This window comes from Pristiophorus japonicus, chromosome 6, assembly GCF_044704955.1.
Source record: "Pristiophorus japonicus isolate sPriJap1 chromosome 6, sPriJap1.hap1, whole genome shotgun sequence".
Taxonomy (NCBI): domain Eukaryota; kingdom Metazoa; phylum Chordata; class Chondrichthyes; family Pristiophoridae; genus Pristiophorus; species Pristiophorus japonicus.
Window position 1 is genome coordinate 91,003,183 of NC_091982.1, and position 21,759 is coordinate 91,024,941.

Sequence of the window (21,759 nt, forward strand, 5' to 3'; positions counted from 1 at the left end):
CAGTGCTGTATCTTCAGCTCCGCCAATTTTCTCTTTTTTGCGCCGATTTCTTTAAGTGTAAGTAAGGTTTTTCAGAAGAGTGCAGTTTGTCATTTTAGAAAAAAATCATACTTGGCCAAACTCGCTTAAATGGTCAGAAATGGCACACCCAGCAGGTTCCGCCCCCAGGAACTAAAAAAATCGAATGTATCTACTTTAGAACGGCGCAGAAACTTTGGCGAGACTTGCAGATTTTAGTCTGCTCCAAAAAAAACTACGTAGGCCAAAAAAACGGCGCAGAATGGTGGCAAAAATTCAGCCCTAATTCTTATAATTTAGGCTTTGTATCATTGGGAAAGCTTTTTATCTATGTAGTTGCTATAATTAAAGTATTCTTCTGAAAGGCTATCAGTCACCACAGAGAAGCTGGTATGAATACATTTAGACACTCAAAGGGCGCAGCTCCAACACTTTCCATTTCTGTTCTGTAGCTATCATTCTAAAACCACATGACATCAGATTGACTGGTGTCTTATTACTATTGCACTATATTGCACTATATAAAATATGTGTATCTCCAGCTTTCTCAAGGTGTTCATTGCTTACTAATGCAATGACACAGAAAATGATGGTTGGAAAAGATCATTTGCTTCCATGTCTTATCATCAATTTTGAAAGAAAAGGAAAGTGAAGGAAAGTTTAAACCTCCCCCCCCACCCCCAAATGAATGGGAGAGGGACAGGGCGTGGCGGCCCTGACCTGCGTGAGAACACCAGCGGCAGGTCGGGGCCATAAAAGGCGAGCGGCCCCATGGACAGCTTGGCAGACCCGACCTGCATGAGAACACCAGAGGAAGGTCAGGGCCATAAAAGGTGAGTGGTGAGTGGCCCCATGGACAACGTGGAGGCCCTGACCTGCATGAGAACACCAGCGGCAGGTCAGGGCCATAAAAGGCGAGTGGCCCCATGGCGGCGTACCACTTCAGGGAGCAGCACGAACTGGTGCAGGAGGGCGAAAGCAGTGAAGAGGGCGACTGCATTGGATCTCACCATAACCCAGGTCGGTGATTGGAGCGTGGGCAGGTACAGCAGGAGCGGTGAGGTCAGGGCGCAGGAGCGGCGAGAGATTACAGAGCGACGTGATTGGGGCCCAGGAGAGGCGTGAGTTCAGGGCCCAGAAGAGGCATGGGCCCAGGGGCAGCATGGGCCAGCCCACACTGCGATTGTGTGCATACTAGGTCCGTGCAGCAGAGCTGGTCTCCAGTCGTCTTGGTTAACCCTTGCCACTGGACCAAGACCTAGCTCTGTCAAGCCGTGAGGTGACTGGTGTGCAACGGCCACCTTACGTTAAAAAAATCCATGCACAGACATCTTCCACCCTTCAATATACAGTTCTGGACCTGGAATATTAAGTCCTTCATCAAAACACCTGTGAACTTATTGAACATAAGCCTTTTAGGCGTGGAAGCAAATCATCCTTGATTCGAGGGATTGCTTAAAGGAAGATTTAAATTAAGCTCTTTTCCGGAGATGTTGGCAGCGATTTGAAATCAACGCCTCCTGCATTGGGAAACTCGACAGTAAAATGAAGGTGAGATTGAACGGCACTTCATGAGGGTGATTAAAGGTCAGGAGTCCCGATGTGATTAAAGGCTCAGTGCTCACAGCTGCTTTCTCAGTTCCCTCTGGAAAATGGTTTGATGAGGAATGCAATGGGGGGGAGGAGGAGGATCACCAGGTGAGATCCCACCTAATTCTTGACCCACCAAAGTGCTGGTATCTGTGCTGGTGCCGGGTAAGTATGTGTCCTGTGACAGTGCACTCTCAGAAGGAATCAGCTTCTCTGAGGAAACTTTTCCGTACAAGCTGCTGTTCTTCGCGTGATGGCCCTGCAGGACGGAAGAGACGGATATGATTTATTCATGGGAATGTAAAATTGTTGAAATTTAGCATAATTAAGGTGATCATATTTCATTTGGTGCTGAAATCAAGTCAACATGATTAGTCTCGTATACGATGTGGGTCGAAGATATTCATTCTGTCAACCATGCAGCTGCGAAGTCTGTGTCTCACCATCTCTGATGTACTCCTTATCTCCATGGCCTCATCCTCTGCAGATGTCAACTGTGGTGTCCCACCTCCGGTCCTCAGTCTCGCCGTTGTATTTTGTGTCCACTTCTCATGCAAAAGGGCACAGCAGACCTATGAGTGTCTGTAAGGCATGATTGCATCTGATAGTCATCCTCATTGAATGCACTGCATCTATCAGGCAGATGTATCACAAATGCCACTGGCATGCATTTGAGGAAGTGTGCTGACAATCAGGTGAGCTGCCTGAGGTGGGATCATAGTGCACAAGGATTGGGATGAGTGACAGTGGTGGATTGAGGAAGGGGGGGATGTGGAAGCGCACAGAAAGGGAATACTGGGTTCTGCTGAAATTGTAATGGGTGTGAAGCGTGATGCGATGAAGTACCTGTACACTTGACAGATAGCGTGGGATATGCACTATAGGATGCAGGTGAATCTGCAACAATGCTCATCTTCCTAATCTGGTAAGGTCATTAAACCACTTCTTGCACTGGGTCCAGGCATGGAGCACTACACTCCTGCTGCTGACCTCCTCAGACACCTCTAACTACGCCTTCTTTGTCACAGCAGTAGGTTTCCTCTTGCCATTGCTGGATAATGGAATTTCCTTCCGAGCCCCCACTGCACCCAACAGTACATCAAGTGATACCTCATTGAACAGGAGTCTTTGCCCATCCTGACTTCATCTGTAATGTTTTCTCTTTCTTACTATAATGCTCCAAATCCTAAAATGTAAATGTTTGCATTGGCCCTTTAAACAGTCGAGGTTAAATTGCATCAGGTGGGTGCGCATCATGCCCGCTCATGCACATGGGAGCAGCAAAAGCTGAAAGTAAAATGATAATGAGGCATTCCTGTTGAAATCAGACATTTTCAAGCGTCCCACATTTCTTCGCGTGTTACACCCCACATCGCCGCTCCCCCACTCAGATCCTGCCTCCACATTAATATTGACCCCATTATCTCAATTTTGTTTAACTGAAAACCTTCTTTGTCAAGAGCATGAGTGAAAATCAAAGCACAGGTAAACGCACAAAATAGATTCCTCATGGAGTTTTAGTAATTTCCTAACAATCCGCTCTTATCTATTTGAGCACATTAAACTAAGGTGAGAATTTTTTTTTAATTCATTCCAGAGATGTGGGCGTTACTGGCAAGACCAGCATTTATTGCCCAGTCCTAATTGTCCTTGAGAACATGTGATGAGCCGCCTTCATGAACCGCTGCAGTCCGTGTGGTGAAGATACTCCCACAGTACTGTTAGAGGGAGTTCCAGGATTTTGACCTAGTGACAATGAAGGAACATTGATAGACTTCCAAATCAGGATGGTGTGTGATTTGGAGGGGAACCTGGAGATGGTGGTGTTTCCATATGCCTGCTGTCTTTGTCCTTCAAGGTGGTAGAGGTCACGGGTTTCGGAGATGCTGCCGAAGAAGCTTTGGCGAGTTGCTGTAGTGCATCTTGTAGATGGTACACAATGCAGCCACGGTGTGCCGGTGGTGGAGGGAGTGAATGTGTAAGGTGATGGATGGGGTACCAATCAAGCGGGCTGCTTTGTCCTGGTGTCAAGCTTTGAGTGTTGTTGGAGCTGCACTCATCCAGGCAAGTGGAGAGTATTTCATCATACTCCTGACTTGTGCCTTCAAGATAATGAAAAGGCTTTGGGGAGTCAGGAGATGAGACACCCACTGCAGAATACCCAACCTCTGGTCTAGTCTTGTAGCCACAGTATTTATGTGGCTGGTCCAGTTAAGTTTCTGACCCCCAGAATGTTGATGGTAGGGGATTCGGCAATGGTAAGGCTGTTGAATGTCAAAGGGCAGTGATTAGACTCTCGCTTGTTGGAGATGGTCATTGTCTGGCACTTGTGTGGGTCGAATGTTACTTGCCACTTATCAGCCCAAGCCTAAATGTCATCCAGGTCTTGCTGCACGCGGGCATGGACTGCTCCATTATCTGAGGAGTTGCAAATGGCGCTGAACATGGTGTAGTCATTAGTGAACATCCCCACTTCTGGTGAAGCAGCCGAACATGGTTGGGCCTAAGATACTGCCCTGAGGAACTCCTGCAGCAATGTCCTGGGGCTGTGATGATTGACCTCCAACCATCACAACCATCTTCCCTTGTGCTTGGTATGACTCCAGCCAGTGGAGAGTTTTCCCCCTGATTTCCATTGACTTCAGCTTCACCATCATTGAGGATGGGGATATTCATGGAGCCTCCTGCTCCCGTGAGTTGCTTAATGGTTCATCACCATTCACAACTGAATCTGGCAGGACTACAGAACTTTAATCTGATCCATTGTTTGTGGGATCGCTTAGCCTTATCTAAAGCATGCTGCTTCTGCTTTTTAGCATGCATGTAGTCCTGTGTTGCAGCTTCCTCGGGCATCTCATTTTTAGATATGCCTGGTTCTGCTCCAGGCATGCTCTTCTACACTTCTCATTGAATCAGGGTTGGTCCCCTTGCTTGATGTTAATGTTAGAGTGAGGGATTTGCCGGGCTATGAGGTTACAGATTGTGGTGGAATACAATTCTGCTGCTGCTGATAGCCCACAGCGCCTCAAGGATGCCCAGTTTTGAGCTGCTAGATCTGTTCTGAATCTATCCCATTTGGCACGGTGGTAGTGCCACATAACACAATGAAGATTGTCCTCTGTGTGAACACGGGATTCTGTCTCCACAATGACTGTGTGGTGGTCGCTGCTACCAATGCTGTCGTGGACAGATGCATCTGCGCCAGGTAGATTGATGAGGATGAGTTCAAGCAGTCTTTTCCTCATCTTGGTTCTTTCACCACTCTGCCAAGCCAAAAGATTTTTCGAAGTGAAATAAAGTTGGTGAATGTAACAGATTGTCTTTCACTGATAACTGGAGATGGATGACCAGCTTTGATATGCTTTACTAAAAGGCAGCAAACATTTGTTGAGCAAATGTGCTGTTAAAAGAAACTGTTGAATCTGCAAGCTGCTTTGTGATATTTCAAGAGCTGCATTTCAGATGGCAGACCTGGACAGAACAAATGGTCATAACTGCAGGGTGTAGTCACAGACAGCAGAGTTAAGCAAACTTATTTTATTTCCAGAATGATTTTGCAGACTTTGGGGCTGAAATTGCCCTTTTCTATAAGACCCGTGGCTGCCTGAAAGCGGCCAAGGGTCGGTGCGGACTGGCCGCCGAGTCTCCATGGAGGGGCCGCCATTTTAGATATTGCCCTCCTTCAGTTTTGGAGTGGTGTAAAGGACCGCCCCACCAGTTTTGCCGCTGCGTCGTACGCGTGCCAACCGCTTACCGACCGGTGGCGACCCATTCCCGAAATTAACCCGCGGGAAATTGACCCTTTCAAAAATTGCCCGGCGGGAGCGGCGCCACCGACAATTGGTGCCACTGACAGCTTTTGCTATCGGCACCCTTTCTGTGGCTGGGCGGCACGGCCACTCTGGAAAGGGAGGTGGTGCTACTGACCACTCCATTTTAATTTTTATTGTCGGCCGACTGCCAGGTCGGACTGACAATTATGTCCGCGGGTTTGGCCGGGCCGCCAACAGGCAGCCTTGAACTCCCTCTTCGGTGCCGGGCTGCTGGCCTCACCGAAACCCTCCCTGGTGGCCCAGTGCTTGCCACTAAAGTGGCTGCAGAGTTCGCAGTGGACTTCCCCTTTAACTGAAGGGGAGGGACGTTGTGATGCGCCAGCATGATAATGTCATGAGTGTGGCACTGATGACTTGGAATGTTGGCCGCTGTGACCCGGCCCCGCTTCCGCTCCAAAAACGATAGTTGCACACCATTTGGGGCGGCGGGCAATTTCAACCCCTTTGTGTCTACAATGAAGAGGTTACAAGGTTGTAAAACGATATTTGATGGCTAAAGGGAGGAGTCAAACCTTAGGTGTTCTGAAAAACAGGACGCAAGGTAACATATGAAATGTGATTGAATGGTTTACTGCCACTTCCATAAACTTTTATGAGTGACTGAACAATTTGGGATTTGACAAAGGCAGCTAATGGGCAACCGCACAGGACGTGTGGGTGTGAAAGATTGACAGCTCAGACAACTCAAATCGAACATTAAAGGAATGCCTCTCACAGTCCTTGAATTATTGATTTACTGAGAAAGGCATGAAAAACTATATAAATGACAGTGATTGAAAGGTATCAACAGTGCAGTCGGAAGGAGGGGCCTGAGCAGTCATCGTGTCTATGAGGACCTGCAATCAACGCTGGACTGATTATCTGCAGGTGGTTGTGTATATGATTTCTTGTAACATTATTGGTGTACTGCTCGCAGAGTGGTTGGTGTTTTGAATCTGTCTTAGGAACAATAAAACGTTAAAGGCAGAACTTGTGTGTCTTGTGTAATTTCACATGAGTCTCAAGTCCGAATTCTATAACCCGTTCGACAGGATGAGTGGTAATTCCGCATTTCCTGCAGGGTGCTGCATAGTGAGAGGTGCGATCTTTTGAATGAGATGTTAGGGTGCATATGAATTAACTCATGGTACTTTGTGTTTAAAAATGAGTAGAGAGCTAGCCTGGTGTTCTGGCCAACATTCATCTCTGAAACAACACTGCTGGACACTGATTACCTGGTCATTCATCTCATTTATAAGAACATAAGAAATAGGAGCAGGAGTAGGCCATTTGGCCCCTCAAGCCTGCTTCACCATTTAATAAGAACATAGCTGATCTGATCATGGACTCAGCTCCACTTCCCTGCCCATTCTCCATAACCCTTTACTCCCTTATTGCTCAAAAATCTGTCTATCTCCACCTTAAATATATTCAATGACCCAGCCTCCACAGCTCTCTGGGGCAGAGAATTCCATAGATTCTGAGAGAAGAAATTCCCCCTCATCTCAGTTTTAAATGAGTGGCCCCTTATTCTAAGACTATGTCCCCTTGTTTTAATTTCCCCTATGAGTGGAAATATCCTCTCTGCATACACCTCGTCGAGCCCCATCATTATCATATGTTTCAGTAAGATCACCTCTCATTCTTCTGAACTCCAATGTGTATAGGCCCAACCTACTCAACCTATCCTCATAATTCAATCCCCTCATCTCTGGAATCAACCTAGTGAACCTTCTCTGAACAGCCTCCAATGCAAGTACATCCGTCCTTAAATACGGAAACCAAAACTGTACGCAGTACTCCAGGTGTGGCCTCACCAATACCTTGTACAGTTGTAGCAGGACATCTCTGCTTTGATGCTCTATCCCCCTTGCAATAAAGGCCAACATTCCATTTGCCTTCCTGATCACTTGCTGTACCTGCATACTAACTTTTTGTGTTTCATGCACAAAGACCCCCAGGTCTCTTTTTACTGCAGCACTTTGCAATTTTTCTCCATTTAAATTATAATTTGCTTTTCCATTAGTTCTGCCAAAGTGGATAACCTCACATTTTCCCACATTATACTCCATGTGCCAAATTATTGCCCACTCACTTAGCCTGCCTATATCCCTGATGTTTTTGGGACCTTGCTCTGCACAAAGTGGCTCCAACACTTATTTGCATCACAACAGTGTGACCATACCCCTAAAAATAATGGCCTAAAGTTTCCACTTCACCAGAAATTGGCCAAACCAGCATTAAGGATTGAGGACTTTTAAGTTATGTTGAGTGTAATTTGAGTATTTTTAGGTGCAAAGGCACGTTTTTAAATATTAAAAGCAATTTAATTTACTAGTGTACACAATGAAATTAGTAAATTACTCAGTATAGCTTTTTAAAAGTTATTTTCTCATGATTTCAAAACAGGTTATTCACAGGTAGTCGACTAGACATTCTTATTAAACATGCTTAATTTTGTGATAAACCCATTTTCAGCTGTATTAATAAAACGTCACCAGGTTAACATGCCGTTGCCTAGCCATCAACTTTATCCCTCTCGCTGGCTACTGTCTGAGGCTGAACCAGACTGTTTGCAACCTTGGTGTCGTACTTGACCCAGAGATGAGCTTTCAACCACGTATCCGTGCCACCACATTGGATATGATAGACCACCTAATTCCACCTCCGTAACATCGCCCGTGCCTTAGCTCATCTGCGACTGAAACTCTCATCCATGCCTTTGTTACCTCTAGACTTGGTTATTCCAATGCAATCCTGGTTGGACTCCCATCTTTCACTCTCCATTAACTTAAGCTCATCCAAAACTCTACTGCCCGTATCTTAAAATGCACCATGTCCCATTTACCATTCACCCCTGTGCAAGGATTCTCATACATATTTTCAAATTTCTCCATGGCCTCGTCCCTCCCTATCTCTGTAACCTTCTCCACCCCTACAATTCTCTGAGAGATTTGCACTCCTCCAATTCTAGCCTCTTGCGTATCCCTGATTTTAATCACTCCATCATTGATGACCGTGTCTTCAGCTGCCAAAAACCTAAGCTCTGGAAATCCCTCCCTAAAACTCTTGGGGGGCTGAAATTGGTGGACATAGTGCAGTATACCACCCAAAATCGCGAAATACTGCCCAAAATCACAAAATTGATCAAAAAATACCTACATACTGCCCGGCGGGAAATTCATCAGTGACATACCGCCGGGCGGTAGGCATACTGTCCGCTCACATGGAGCACCCTACAGACCGCCCAAAAGTCCAACATTGGCAACATACTGCCGACATACCACTGGAGCTGCACACTGTCTGAAAAAAGGTGGTTTTATGCCGATGGTATGTTGCCGGTATTTAAACTACAATGTTCCTCACCCCCCCTACCAGTGATCTATTCCTCCCCCCAGTGATCTATTTCTCTTCCCCCCCCCCAGGGATATAGTCCACCCCCCAGCAATCTAGTCCTTCCCCCCCAGAGATCGAATCTCCCCCAAAGAGATCTAATCCCCCAGAGATCTAATTCCCCCCAGAGATCTACTCCTCCCCCCAGAGAGATCTAATTCCTACAGAGATCTAATCCCATCCCCAGAGATCTTGTCCTCCCCCTGGAGATCTAATCCCCTCCCAGAGATCTAATCTCCTTCCAGAGATCTAATCCTCCAGAGATCTAATCCCCCCCACCCCCAGAGATTTATCCACCATCCTCCAGAAAAACGCAAAAATAAATAAATAAATAATATAATATAATATAAGTATTATAAATAAATCAAAAACATGGCAATTAAAAATCTAAACATGCCTGGAGACACTTACCTGCGATCCGATGTCAGCAGTCTCTGGCCTCTGGACTACTCTTAGCGGGGGGTGGGAGGGGTCGGAGGTCGATGGAAGAGCGCTCGTGCACAGAACTCGGGACCCAAAGAGTCCCAAGGTCCAGACAACTTACCCGGCACCGCCAGAGCAGATCGTCCGTCGCACTCTGCTGATGCACTGCTCAGGACCGCCCGGATCAATGTTTCTTGCACTCCGCCCCAGAGGGCGATGAGGATTGACCGACCACCGCGAGACCGCCGAGAATTGGGCCACATACCAAAGTCGAGCTCTTGGCCTTTCTATCTCTTCCTCCTTTAAGACTCTCTTTAAAACCTATCTCTTTGACCATCTGCCCTAATATCGCCTTATGAGGCTCGGTGTCAAATTAGTTTGATAACGCTTCTGGGAAGCACCTTGGGACATTTTGCTACATTAAAGGCGCTATATGAAGCAAGTTGTTATTGTTGCTGTTAAATACATCAATGAATATTTTTTAATGTAGGGGCAAAAGACAAACAATTACGTTCTAAAACGTTGCCCGATTGATCTGGTTAATGGAAGATTTTATGTTTGTGATTATGCAAATGAGTTTGAGCGGAAACTTTAACCATAACTTCACTTCGGAAAACCAGTGCAATTTCAAATGCATTTTGCATTCAGATTGCCGATTGCACCCGCAGTGGAAACCTCAAAATGTCAAACTTAATAAATTTTCTAGCGTAATTACAAGTAATCGGATATTTTGAGCTTTTAAAAGGATTATGATCATTTATTTTTGTTATTTTAGAACACTGGTGGCCAGATGTTATTGCTTGAATTGCTTACTCAGTCCTTCAATTGATTAATAAAAATGCAAGAAAAAAATTAAACAAACATTTAGCTGAATTAGCAGTCAGAACTTTGCTAATATATTTTGCTATCTTACATACTGACACCAGAGAAGCACTCACTGTGACCAACAGGTCACAATGGACATGTAATTACTTTTGTTACCAAGCATATAATATCTTACTTGTTTACTTACTTTATCTGTCGTGCCATGTAAGAAAAATAATTAGAAATGTATGGAACCAGGTGAAGAAGATTAAACTCATTTGAACTGTACAAACCAAAGTAGAAAATAAGACTGATGCAATGGGTCCAAACCTTCTCACCTAGAGACTGAAGTTCACATTTAGTCTGAAAACTATGATGAAGTGACTAGGAACCTCAGCAGTCCAAATTTTAAATGTCTCAATTTCAGCTAGTTGAAGTCCAAAGTCCTTTCTACACTTGGCAGTAATTCGGGAATTTCAATGAGATAACCCTAAGGCTAGACCATCTGGGAGATGGAAAACACAACAGTGTGTAAACAGTAGGCAGTCGACTGATATTCATACCGAAGAGCATTGCCAAGACACATAGGGCAGTTGGCTTATGCAACAGTTGATTTGCGAGTGCCAACCTAGTCCCTTATTGCTGTATATCTACAATATCATCCTGTCCATGATTTGCCAGATGTTACTGAAAGAAAGCCACATATTTGGCTCCTGTGGAGGATTGATATATTTCACTTGTGCAACAAGGAATGCATTTTTGAGGTTGGGGTTGGGGAACATTGCTGTTATGACACACAAACTGATTTATCCTGAATCTTGCCCATGGTGTAATTTGCCAGTGTTGACATTCCTCATATTGATAAACATGAACATTTAAAACATTTAAAAACACAAATACATGTACAAATTAGTGGTGCCGAGAGGCAAGAGTGTCTCTTCACATCTGTGAACATTGCTTATTATGTATTAAGTATTAACACAATTTCAGAAATATTTGCTGACATCTGTGTCACACACAAACAGATGCCATTTGTTTTTATGTTGATTATAGTTGTGTTTTTTTTTTACACACATTATAATTTTGCCTTGCTTGCTATTGTTCAGCAGTACAGTACAAAACACTGCATCAGTGCTTAAAGGAGATTAATGGGAGGGGTAATTTTTTTTTCATAATACTAATGACCAAGAAACATTTTGTTCCAAGGACAAAAGAATGAAAAGTAACTTGGAGATTAACATAAAAGTCAACTTTTAAAATGATAAAATAATGATCAGTTAACATGGGTTCAGGTAATTGAAAAATTTAGTTCTTGAGCCCTAAGTGGAAGGCTGTGACTGGCTTCCCAGGACGATCACCACTTGGCTTGATCAGCTGAGTTGCATCAGTTTTTATTCAGGATCCCAGATGATGTATTATGTTGAACCAAGATGTTCCATTTCTGGAAGGAAAGAAACCCAAACATCCTGGGGCTCAATCTGCTTGAGCAGAATCTCCTGATGCCTATTAGAGGAACAGCATCAACAGTGAACTTGAAGACATCTGTGGCCGAGACTTAAACAAAAACCTTTAAATGTCACATCGGAAGTGTATTCTCTAGATGCTCTCATTTTCCATATTGTGCAACAAAGGTTCTTTCATAGCCCAATAGTCAGTCATTTAATAATCCACATTTTGAAGCATATACCAGTCCTTCAATAACATTTATAATGAACAATCACTAGGATGGCAACAAGTATATCATAGCTTATTCTTTAAAACCAAAATCAGTTCCCTGATCCTTGCAGTTACTGCGGATATCCTCAGCAATTAGATTTAAAGATTTTTGACTTTAGGTGGATCATGGTTTGACTACTTGCCCAGGGTAGCTATTTCCCCCACCAGATTCCCAATAGAGACCAGATAAACATTTACAAACAACTATTATTTGTACACCAAGTTTTGATTAATCCTCTTTGCTCAATTTAATTATTGTCGAGTTGGAAACTCAATGTTATAGAGTGATTGGCCCTCACACTGGGCTTCAGCTTAAAGGAAAACACAACAACCAGAGAAGCAAATAGTAATCTAAGAGTGAAGGATTTGACACCCAAGGAAAGTTTGAGCTTGATATGTTTAAGTCTATCACAAAGTTCTGGTTAAACTGGGTCTTCTGAAGATAACGAAACATCCCACACCAATTGGTGTTAAATTGGCAGTTAAACCCAGCGAAAAATTTGTGCCTGCTTTAGGGATTCTGAATGTTATCACTAGGTGAAAAAAGTAAAGTATTTAATTCCCCAGCACTTACATCCCATAAATAAATGAGTACAATATAAGAAAATTGAATGGAGAGATAGTGACCCACTAAAATATTTTGTTCGGAATTGTCCCGCTGCCACGTGTGCGCGATTGGAGGTGGTAAAAGTCAGAAAAAAGGGTCCATGCCAAGATCCCTCCGTCATCCCGCCTCCTCGCCCCTTTAACTCAGGCGCGTTTTCCAGCGCGGCACAGATCTGAACAGCAGAGACGAGCAATCTAATTTTGCTCAGGAAAACTTTGTTGTCAGACCGTTAACAGCTTTTTAACCAGACCTTTTGAATTTCACTGGGTGACCATGGGTATGATGCAGCTCAGGAACCACATCTATCAACCTGAGGCGGAAGCTTTGTGGCCATTATGCGAGGTCATTAATGAAGAGCATGGAAAACCCAATAAATACTACCACATGACACCTCATTACTTGTTTAAGGGAAAGGCTTTTGCTGAGTGCATTTTGAGCACAGATTTATGTGTGTAGAGTTTGCAAGTATTTTCCGCAACTTCAAAAGCCATCTCACCTCATTGCTACTAACTATCACACCATTGACAGATTGCTTCTCTGCTCTCTGCTTGACCTGCCATCTATTACATGAGCTTGGTTGCCATTTATACTGTCTCACCTTGGTTCTCAGAATCGGACCAGGATGAGCCCCAACACCAGCAGCAACAACACGAACAATCTTTTCCTCAATGATCTGATGCTGCACAGGACAGAGGGCATCAGCACAGGGCAGCACTGCCCTGGAGGTAATACCCCCAACACAGGGTATATAGGCAGAGGATGAGCTTCCTCAACATGGCTGAGCAGCAGTGCAAAAGGAGACTCAGGCTATCAAGCCAGGTCATCGCAGACATTTGCTGCTTGCTGAAACAAGACCTGCAGCCCAGAACACCTGATGGACATACCTTACCAGTGGCTGCCAAAGTCACCACCACCCTAAACTTCTTCACCTCAGGCTCCTTCCAGGGATCTGCAGCATCCATTTGCTGCATCTTAAACTTGGCCGCCCACAGATGCAACACACAGGTCACCAATGCCATGTTTGACAAGTCAGACAATTATATCAAATTTTCCACTGATGACACCAGTGTTACTGAGCAGGCGCTGGCTTTGCTGCTCTAACTGGCACAGGTGCAGGACATAGAAACATAGGAACATAGAAAATAGGTGCAGGAGTAGGCCATTCGGCCCTTCGAGCCTGCGCCGCCATTCAATGAGTTCATGGCTGAACATGCAACTTCAGTACCCCATTCCTGCTTTCACGCCATACCCCTTGATCCCGCTAGTGGTAAGGACTACATCTAACTCCTTTTTGAATATATTTAGTGAGTTGGCCTCAACAACTTTCTGTGGTAGAGAATTCCACAGGTTCACCACTCTCTGGGTGAAGAAGTTTCTCCTTATCGCGGTCCTAAATGGCTTACCCCTTATTCTTAGACTGTGACCCCTGGTTCTGGACTTCCCCAACATTGGGAACATTCTTCCTGCATCTAACCTGTCTAAACCCGTCAGAATTTTAAACGTTTCTATGAGATAACCTCTCATTCTTCTGAACTCCAGTGAATACAAGCCCAGTTGATCCAGTCTTTCTTGATATGTCAGTCCCGTCATCTCAGAAATCAGTCTGGTGAACCTTCGCTGCACTCCCTCAATAACAAGAATGTCCTTCCTCAAGTTAGGAGACCAAAACTGTACACAATACTCCAGGTGTGGCCTCACCAAGGCCCTGTATAACTGTAGTAACACTTCCCTGCCCCTGTACTCAAATCCCCTCGCTATGAAGACCAACATGCCATTTGTTTTCTTAACCGCCTGCTGTACCTGAATGCCAACCTTCAATGACTGATGTACTATGACACCCAGGTTTTGTTGCACCTCCCCTTTTCCTAATCTGTCACCATTCAGATAATAGTCTGTCTCTCTGTTTTTACCACCAAAGTGGATAACCTCACATTTATCCACATTATACTTCAACTGCCATGCATTTGCCCACTCACCAAACCTATCCAAGTCACTCTGCAGCCTCATAGCATCCTCCTCGCAGCTCACACTGCCACCCAACTTAGTGTCATCTACAAATTTGGAGATACTACATTTAATCCCCTCGTCTAAATCATTAATGTATAATGTAAACAGCTGGGGCCCCAGCACAGAACCTTGCGGTACCCCACTAGTCACTGCCTGCCATTCTGAAAAGTACCCATTTACTCATTGACTGCAGATATGTGGCCATAAGGGTACCTCCACATCAGCCAGGAGTGTTTGAGAACCCCAAGGGCTACCACTCCCTCAATGTGGAGCTCAGCTGCAACCATCGGATGATCATCATGCATTTGTGTGCACCAAATTCCCTGGCAGCTGCCATGACTCATTCATCCTGTGCCAGTCCACCCTCTCTCAGCTCTTCACACTGCCAAACAGTTGGCTGCTTGGAGACAAGAGCTATCCACTGAAGACGTGGTTCATGACACCCTGGAGGAGACCAAAGAAGCCCAGCAGCACTATAATGAAAGCCACATTTCCACCAGATGTGTCATAGAACAAACAATAGGCAGGCTGAAAATGCGCTTCAGGTGCCTTGACAGATCTGGAGGAGCCCTTCCGTATGCACCAGCCAGGGTCTCCAGAACTGTCGTTGTCTGCTGCGCCCTGCACAACATAGCACAGCAGCGAGGATTAGTGCTGCGTGAGGAGCATGGCACAGAGTGCACAGCCTGTTCAGAGGAGGAGGAGGAGCAGGAGGAACCTGAGGTCCAGATTCCAGCAGCACCGCAGCACCTTGCTACCCGGGAGGACAGGGATGGCCTCACCATGGCCAGATCTACTTAACTTCCTGCATTACACCCATATGGCTGCCACATGCTGTGCCAGGTTCCCTCTCAACAACACCATAAAGCATCCCTACAATCACCAAGTCATTCCTTTGACACTGACCCCAATCGCTGGAGGTAACGTTGTATGTCACCGTTCACTCCAACTCACTAAGCCACTACCAAAGTAGCATACAAAAATGAGCATGACCAGAAAGTGGTGAAATTTAATAGTTTTATATGTGTCATAACATTAACGGAACCTTAACAATAACACTTCTTTAAACACCCATGTGCTTACCCTTGTGCATCTAATTCTGTGGCATTTTCTGTTTACTCTGCTTTTATGAGGTGCAACACCTGTGGCTTCAGCAGAGGTAGAGGCTGTGGTGTCTTTACACCTTACTACAGAATCACACGAGGCATGTACTGCAGACAAGGTCACTAGGTGACCTGAACCTTTATTCCTAGGACCAAGAAGTGCTGACCCTGCATGGGACCTCACTTCATATACCTGGATGACCAGGTGAGGAGTGTCTCCCACAAGTTCACCCCCTGTGGTCAAAGTGTACTTTACTCAGGTGTATACAGTGTACAGTGTTGTTATATAAAGGTTACAGTTATGTGAAAGTTACAAACATGGCATCACCTCCCCCCAAAGTCTTTGGGTCAAAGATGGAGTCTTTCGGGCGGTCGGCGCTCTCTCGTCGAGCGCCGCAGTTGGGGCTCTGGTGGTTGGGCCTTGGCATGTGTCTCTGTCGCCTGAGGTGATTCCGACTCGTCCGGGCTGGCCGCAGGGACTGTGCATGCTGGTGAATGTCCTTATTACTCGTTCACTGGCAGTGGTGTGGGTGACATCTCATGATCTTCCTCAGGTTCCTCAGTGTCCATACTGAACCTTTTCTTTACTTGGTCCAGATGTTTGCGGCATATCTGCCCATTGTTAAGTCTGACCACTATGACCCTATTTCCCTCTTTGCCAATTACAGTACGCTCAAGCCACTTGGATCCCAAAGCATGATTGAGAACAAATACAGGGTCATCAATTTCTATGCATCTCCCCACTGAGTTGCAATCATGGCACTCGATTTGGGACTGGCGCTTGTCCTCAACAATGTCTGACAGGGCTGGATGAATGAGGGACAGCTGCGTTTTAAGCATGCGTTTCATGAGTAGTTCCGCAGGCGGGACTCCCGTGAGCGAATGTGGGCGGGACCTGTAGGCCAGCAGGAGGCGCGATAGGCGGTCCTGAAGGGAGGATCCTTGAATCCGGAGCATGCCCTGTTTTATGATTTGAACCGCACGTTCTGCCTGGCCATTGGAAGCCGGCTTGAACGGTGCTGTCCTGACGTGTTTGATACCATTACCCGACATAAACTCCTGGAATTCATAGCTAGTGAAACACGGGCCATTATCGCTAACCAGGATGTCCGGCAAGCCATGGGTCGCAAAGACCATACGCAGACTCTCCACGGTGGTGGATGTTGTGCACGAATTCAATATGATGCACTCGATCCATTTCGAGTATGCATTGACAATGATCAGGAACATTTTCCCCATGAACGGGCCCGCGTAGTCTACGTGAATACGTGACCATGGCCTGGTGGGCCAGGGCCACAGGTTGAGTGGGACCTCCCTGGGGGCATTTCCCAGCTGAGCACACGTCGTGCACCTGCGAACCCAGTGTTCCAGGTCTGAGTCAATTCCCGGCCACCATACATGTGACCGGGCAATGGCCTTCATTAGCACGATGCCTGGGTGCTCGCTGTGGAGTTCCCTGATGAATGCTTTCCTTCCTTTCTGGGGCATAACTACCCGGCTGCCCCATAGCAGGCAATCGGCTTGGATGGAGAGTTCATTCATCCGTCTGTGAAACGGCCTGACCTCCTCGGGGCACACTCCGTGTGCAGGCGCCCAATCTCCAGTCAGGACACAAATTTTTTATCAGGGATAGGCGGGGAATCTCTGTTGGTCCAGATTTTGATCTGGCGGGCTGTGATGGGGGAGCCTGCGGTGTCAAAAGCCTCAATGGCCATGACCATCTCCGCGCTTTGCTCCGACGCCCCCTCAATGGTGGCCGGTGGAAGCCTGCTGAGCATGACAGCGCAATTTTCGGTGCCTGGCCGGTGCCATATGGTGTAGTCATACGCAGCCATTGTGAGGGCCCATCGCTGTATGCGAGCTGACGCATTGGCATTGACAGCCTTGCTATCGGACAATGGGGATGTTAACTGTTTGTGGTCCATTTCTAACACGAATCTTCTGCTGAAAAGGTACTGATGCATCTTTTTCACCCTGTAGACACATACGAGTGCTTCCTTTTCAACCATCCCACACCCCCGTTCTGCCTGGGAGAGCGACCTGGAGGCATAAGCCACAGGCTGGAGTTGGCCCTCATCATTACTCTGCTGCAACATGCACCCAACCCCACAGGCTGATGCATCACACATTAAAAGCAGTTTCTTACAGGGGTTGTACAAGGTCAACATTTGTTCGAACAAAGCAGATTCCGCACCCGATTGAAAGCCTGTTCTTGACAGTCCCCCCAAAACCATTCACAACCTTGATGCAGGAGCACATGCAGCGGCTCCAACAATGTGCTTAAGTTCGGTAGAAAGTTCCCGAAGTAGTTCAATAGTCCCAGAGATGACCGCAACTCCGATGTGTTGCCGGGCCTGGGCGCACGACGGATCACCTCCGTTTTGGATTCGGTAGGCCGGATCCCGTCTGCAGCAACCCTCCTGCCCAAAAACTCGACCTCTGGGGCCAAAAACACACACTTGGACTTCTTTAGTCGCAAGCCTACCCGGTCCAGTCGGCGTAGCACCTCCTCCAGGTTGTGGATGTGTACCTCGGTGTCTCGACCCGTGATTAGGATGTCATCTTGGAATATGTTTGTTCCAGGGATGGATTTGAGCAGGCTTTTCATGTTCCTCTGGAAGATAGCGGCCGGTGAACAAATGCCAAACGGACACCTGTTGTAAACGAATAGCCCCTTGTGCGTAGTGATGGTGGTCAGAAGCTTGGATTCTTCAGCCAGTTCCTGAGTCATGTAGGCTGAAGTGAGGTCCAACTTGGTGAACAGCTTGCCACCTGCCAGCGTGGCAAAAAGATCCTCCGCTCTCGGAAGCGGGTATTGGTCCTGTAGTGACACTCGGTTGATGGTGGCCTTGTAGTTGCCACAAATCCTGACCGAGCCATCCGTTTTAAGGACAGGAACGATGGGGCTTGCCCAGTCACTGAATTCAACAGGCGAAATTATGCCCTCTCTTAGCAGCCTGCCCAACTCACTCTCAATTCTCTCACGCATCACGTACAGCACGGCTCTAGCTTTGTGGTGCACTGGTCTGGCATCCGGGGTGATGCGTATCATTACTTTGGTGCCCTATAAAGTCCCGACACCTGGTTGAAAAAGTGGCTCGAATTTCTGTAGGACCTGTGAGCATGAACTTCACGCCACAGGTGAAATGGCGTGCACATCTCCCCATTTCCAGTTCATCTCGGCTAGCCAGCTCCTCCCCAAGAGCGCGGGACCATTTCCCAGGACAATCAAGAGTGGCAGCCGGTTCTCCGATCCATTGTGTGTGAGCACCAAGTTTGCACTGCCTAGTACTGGGATGATCTCTCTGGTGTACGTCCTTAGCTGCGTGTCAATGTGTTCTAGTTTGGGCCTGTTAGCTTTGAGTGGCCATAGTTTTTCAAATTGTTGGGCACTCATAAGTGACTGGCTGGCTCCTGTGTCCAGCTCCATGCGTACCGGGATGCCATTTAGTAGAACTTTCATCATCATAGGTGGCGTTTTGGTATACGAGCTGTGGACGCCTGCCACATGAACCCGCTGGACTTCCGCGTCCATAGCTTTGCCCCACGCATCACCCTGCCTTGCAGACCTCTCGTCTGGTTCCTCTGCCTCATAAACTAGCCTCGCTGCGGGCTTTCTGCACATTCTGGTCAGATGTCCACTGAAGTTACAGGTTCTACAGATAAATTGTTGAAACCTACATGTTTTCGCAGCATGTCTGCCACCGCACCTCCAGCATGAGCTGAGATTGTTGTGAACAAAGGAACTGTTAACAGGCATTCCTCTCTGATTGTCTCTTTAATTAATCCTGAGCACTCTGTTGCTGAGTGTCAATGGTCCCATCCCGGGACGCATTGTCCCTTGTGATGGTGTGAATTGCCGATCCCCCTGCCATTGTCTCTGTTGCTGGCCCACCCTTGAGCCTGATGCTGCCTGGGTGGTGTCAAATTGCCCTTGCCTGCCTGCGGGGTTCTGAGTCTCGTTTTCAATGTTAACTCCCTGTCCATCACCACGTTGGAACCAGGGCTGCACTCGTAAATTATCTTGGTCTCCTCTTCCCCTGCCATGAAGGTCTGAGCTATCAACGTTGCCCTTTCCAAAGTCAAGTCCTTGGTCTCAGTAAGCTTCCAGAAAATCGCGGCATGACCAATGCCCTCAATGAAGAAATCCCTTAAGATCTCCCCCCTGCAGGCATCTGTGAACTTACAGAGGCTGGCCCAACGCCAAAGGTGCGCAATGAAGTCCGATATGCTTTGTCCCTCCCGACGCCGGTGTGTATAGAAACGGTGCCGGGCCATATGTATGCTGCTCGCCGGTTTGAGGTGCTCACCGATCAGAGTGCTGAGCTCTTCAAAGGACTTGTCCGCTGGCTTCTCGGGTGCGAGCAGGTCTTTCATCAGCACATACGTCTTGGATCCACAACTGGTTAGTAGATGCGCCCTCCGCTTGCCAGCCACTTCCTCTCCCAGCCAGTCCTTCGTGACAAAGCTCTGCTGGAGTCTCTCAACGAAATCGTCTCAGTCCTCACCAACACAGTGCCGTTCCTCTGTGCTACCAGTGGCTATCCTCGTGGGTCGTTGATTCCCGTTTCTCGTCACCAAATCTGGTGTCCTTACACCTTACTATCGAATCACACGAGGCATGTACTGCAGACAAGGTCACTCTGTGACCTAACCTTTATTCCCAGGACCAAGAAGTGCTGACCCTGCATGGGACCTCCCTTTATATACCTGGATGACTAGGTGAGGAGTGTCTCCCACAAGTTCACCCCCTGTGGTCAAGGTGTGCATTACTCAGGTGTATACAGTGTACAGTGTTGCTACATAAAGGTTACAGTTATGTGAAGATTACAAACATGACAGAGGCAGCCAGCTCACTTCCCTGCTGCGACTGCGTAGACACTTTTGGCGGACGTCCTCTGTGTTTTGAAGCCTGTGATGGCCCCACCAAAGTCTGCTTTTCCTGCAACTGTGCAGGGGCAGACTCGGCCATTGCGAGCTGAGGGGGTGGCAATGGGGGAGAAGTGGGAGCACTTTGAGAGGAGCCCCCACTTCCACATCCCCTCTCACCATCATTTCTCTCATGAGCCGCCCGCACTTCCCTGCTAGCCACGAGCTGGAGAGTACCTTGCTGCACAGCGGTGGGCCGATGAAGGTCCAAGTCTACGTTTACATCCCTCTTAGAGAGGAGGTCTATGAGCCTGTGCCATCTGTTGTCCATAGATAGCATGTGCTCCTGTGAGTGGCGCATGAGCTGCTCCATGCCCCGCAGTGGAGTTCCCCAGTCTCCCCTGGAAGCGGAGCTGTATGTGTACCGCAGGGGAATCTCTCCGAGATCCAAACACACAGCTTTCGATCACTGATCGCAGCTGATAGAGGAAATGTCGGGGGAGTCACAGTGCTTTCCTGGAAAGCTGTTCAATGATGTTGGTTGAGAGATGGATATCAGCGGCAAAAGATCGTGGCGGAGGAGTGGCGAGAGATCGTGGCGGAGGTGCGGCAAATGAGGGTGCAGGGTCCAGAAGAGGTGAGTGCCCAGGGGCAGCACAGGCCAGCTCACACTGCGATATGTGTGCGCACTAAGTCCGTGCAGCAGAGCAGGTCTCCAGTCATCCTGGTTTACTCTTGACACTGGATAAAGGCCTAGCTCTGTCAAGCCCGTGTGGTGGCTGGTGAGCAACGGTCACCATGTTTAAAAAATCCACACACAGGCATCTTCACCTCTGGAGTTCAGGACTGCAATAGCACGTCCTCCATTGAAACATCAGTGAACTCATCCCTTTTGGTGTGGAAGCAAGTCATCCTTGTTCGAGGGACCGCCTATGCTGATGATGAGGTTGATTCCACGCAGGTGGCCATCCTTTCCATGGGAGAACCTACAGCCTGCGAGCTCTTTCCCGATCCGCCGTTGTGGGAGCCGCAGCCATGCCGTCCCACAAGACCTTCAGGATCAAACGCTTCCTCGCCAAGAAGATGAAGCAGAACCGGATGATCCCTCAATGGATCCGCATGAAGACTGGCAACAAGATCAGGTACAACTCCAAGAGGCGACACTGGAGAAGGACCAAGCTGGGCTTGTAAAGCCAGTTCATCACCATTGGCATGCCACCATCATCGGCAATCTCTCCCTCTCTGCGCCCCCTGTCCAGAGAGCAAATGAAAGTGCAGATCTCGAGCAACACGCAGCATTCTTGTTCCGGTTTCACGTTTTCTATTTTGGGAAGTAAGGTGCTTATCAGAAAATAAATATTGAGATGTTAAAAAAAAACCTACAGCCTGCGACACGGTGATGCTCATGTTAGAGATG

At 47.2% G+C, this 21,759-nt stretch overlaps 1 protein-coding gene across 1 annotated transcript; it reads left to right on the top strand.

Annotated features, from left to right (window-relative positions):
- Positions 1 to 21,347: 21,347 nt before the first annotated feature.
- On the top strand, positions 21,348 to 21,549 carry LOC139265185 (large ribosomal subunit protein eL39-like). Its single transcript, XM_070882115.1, has one exon. It carries the CDS (start codon positions 21,378 to 21,380, stop codon positions 21,531 to 21,533), a length of 156 nt encoding a protein of 51 aa, XP_070738216.1. The 5' UTR covers positions 21,348 to 21,377; the 3' UTR covers positions 21,534 to 21,549.
- Positions 21,550 to 21,759: the final 210 nt, after the last annotated feature.

Excerpts from the sequence above, each read along its gene's own strand:
- LOC139265185 (XM_070882115.1), top strand. The coding sequence starts at position 21,378 with ATGCCGTCCCACAAGACCTTCAGGATCAAACGCTTCCTCGCCAAGAAG.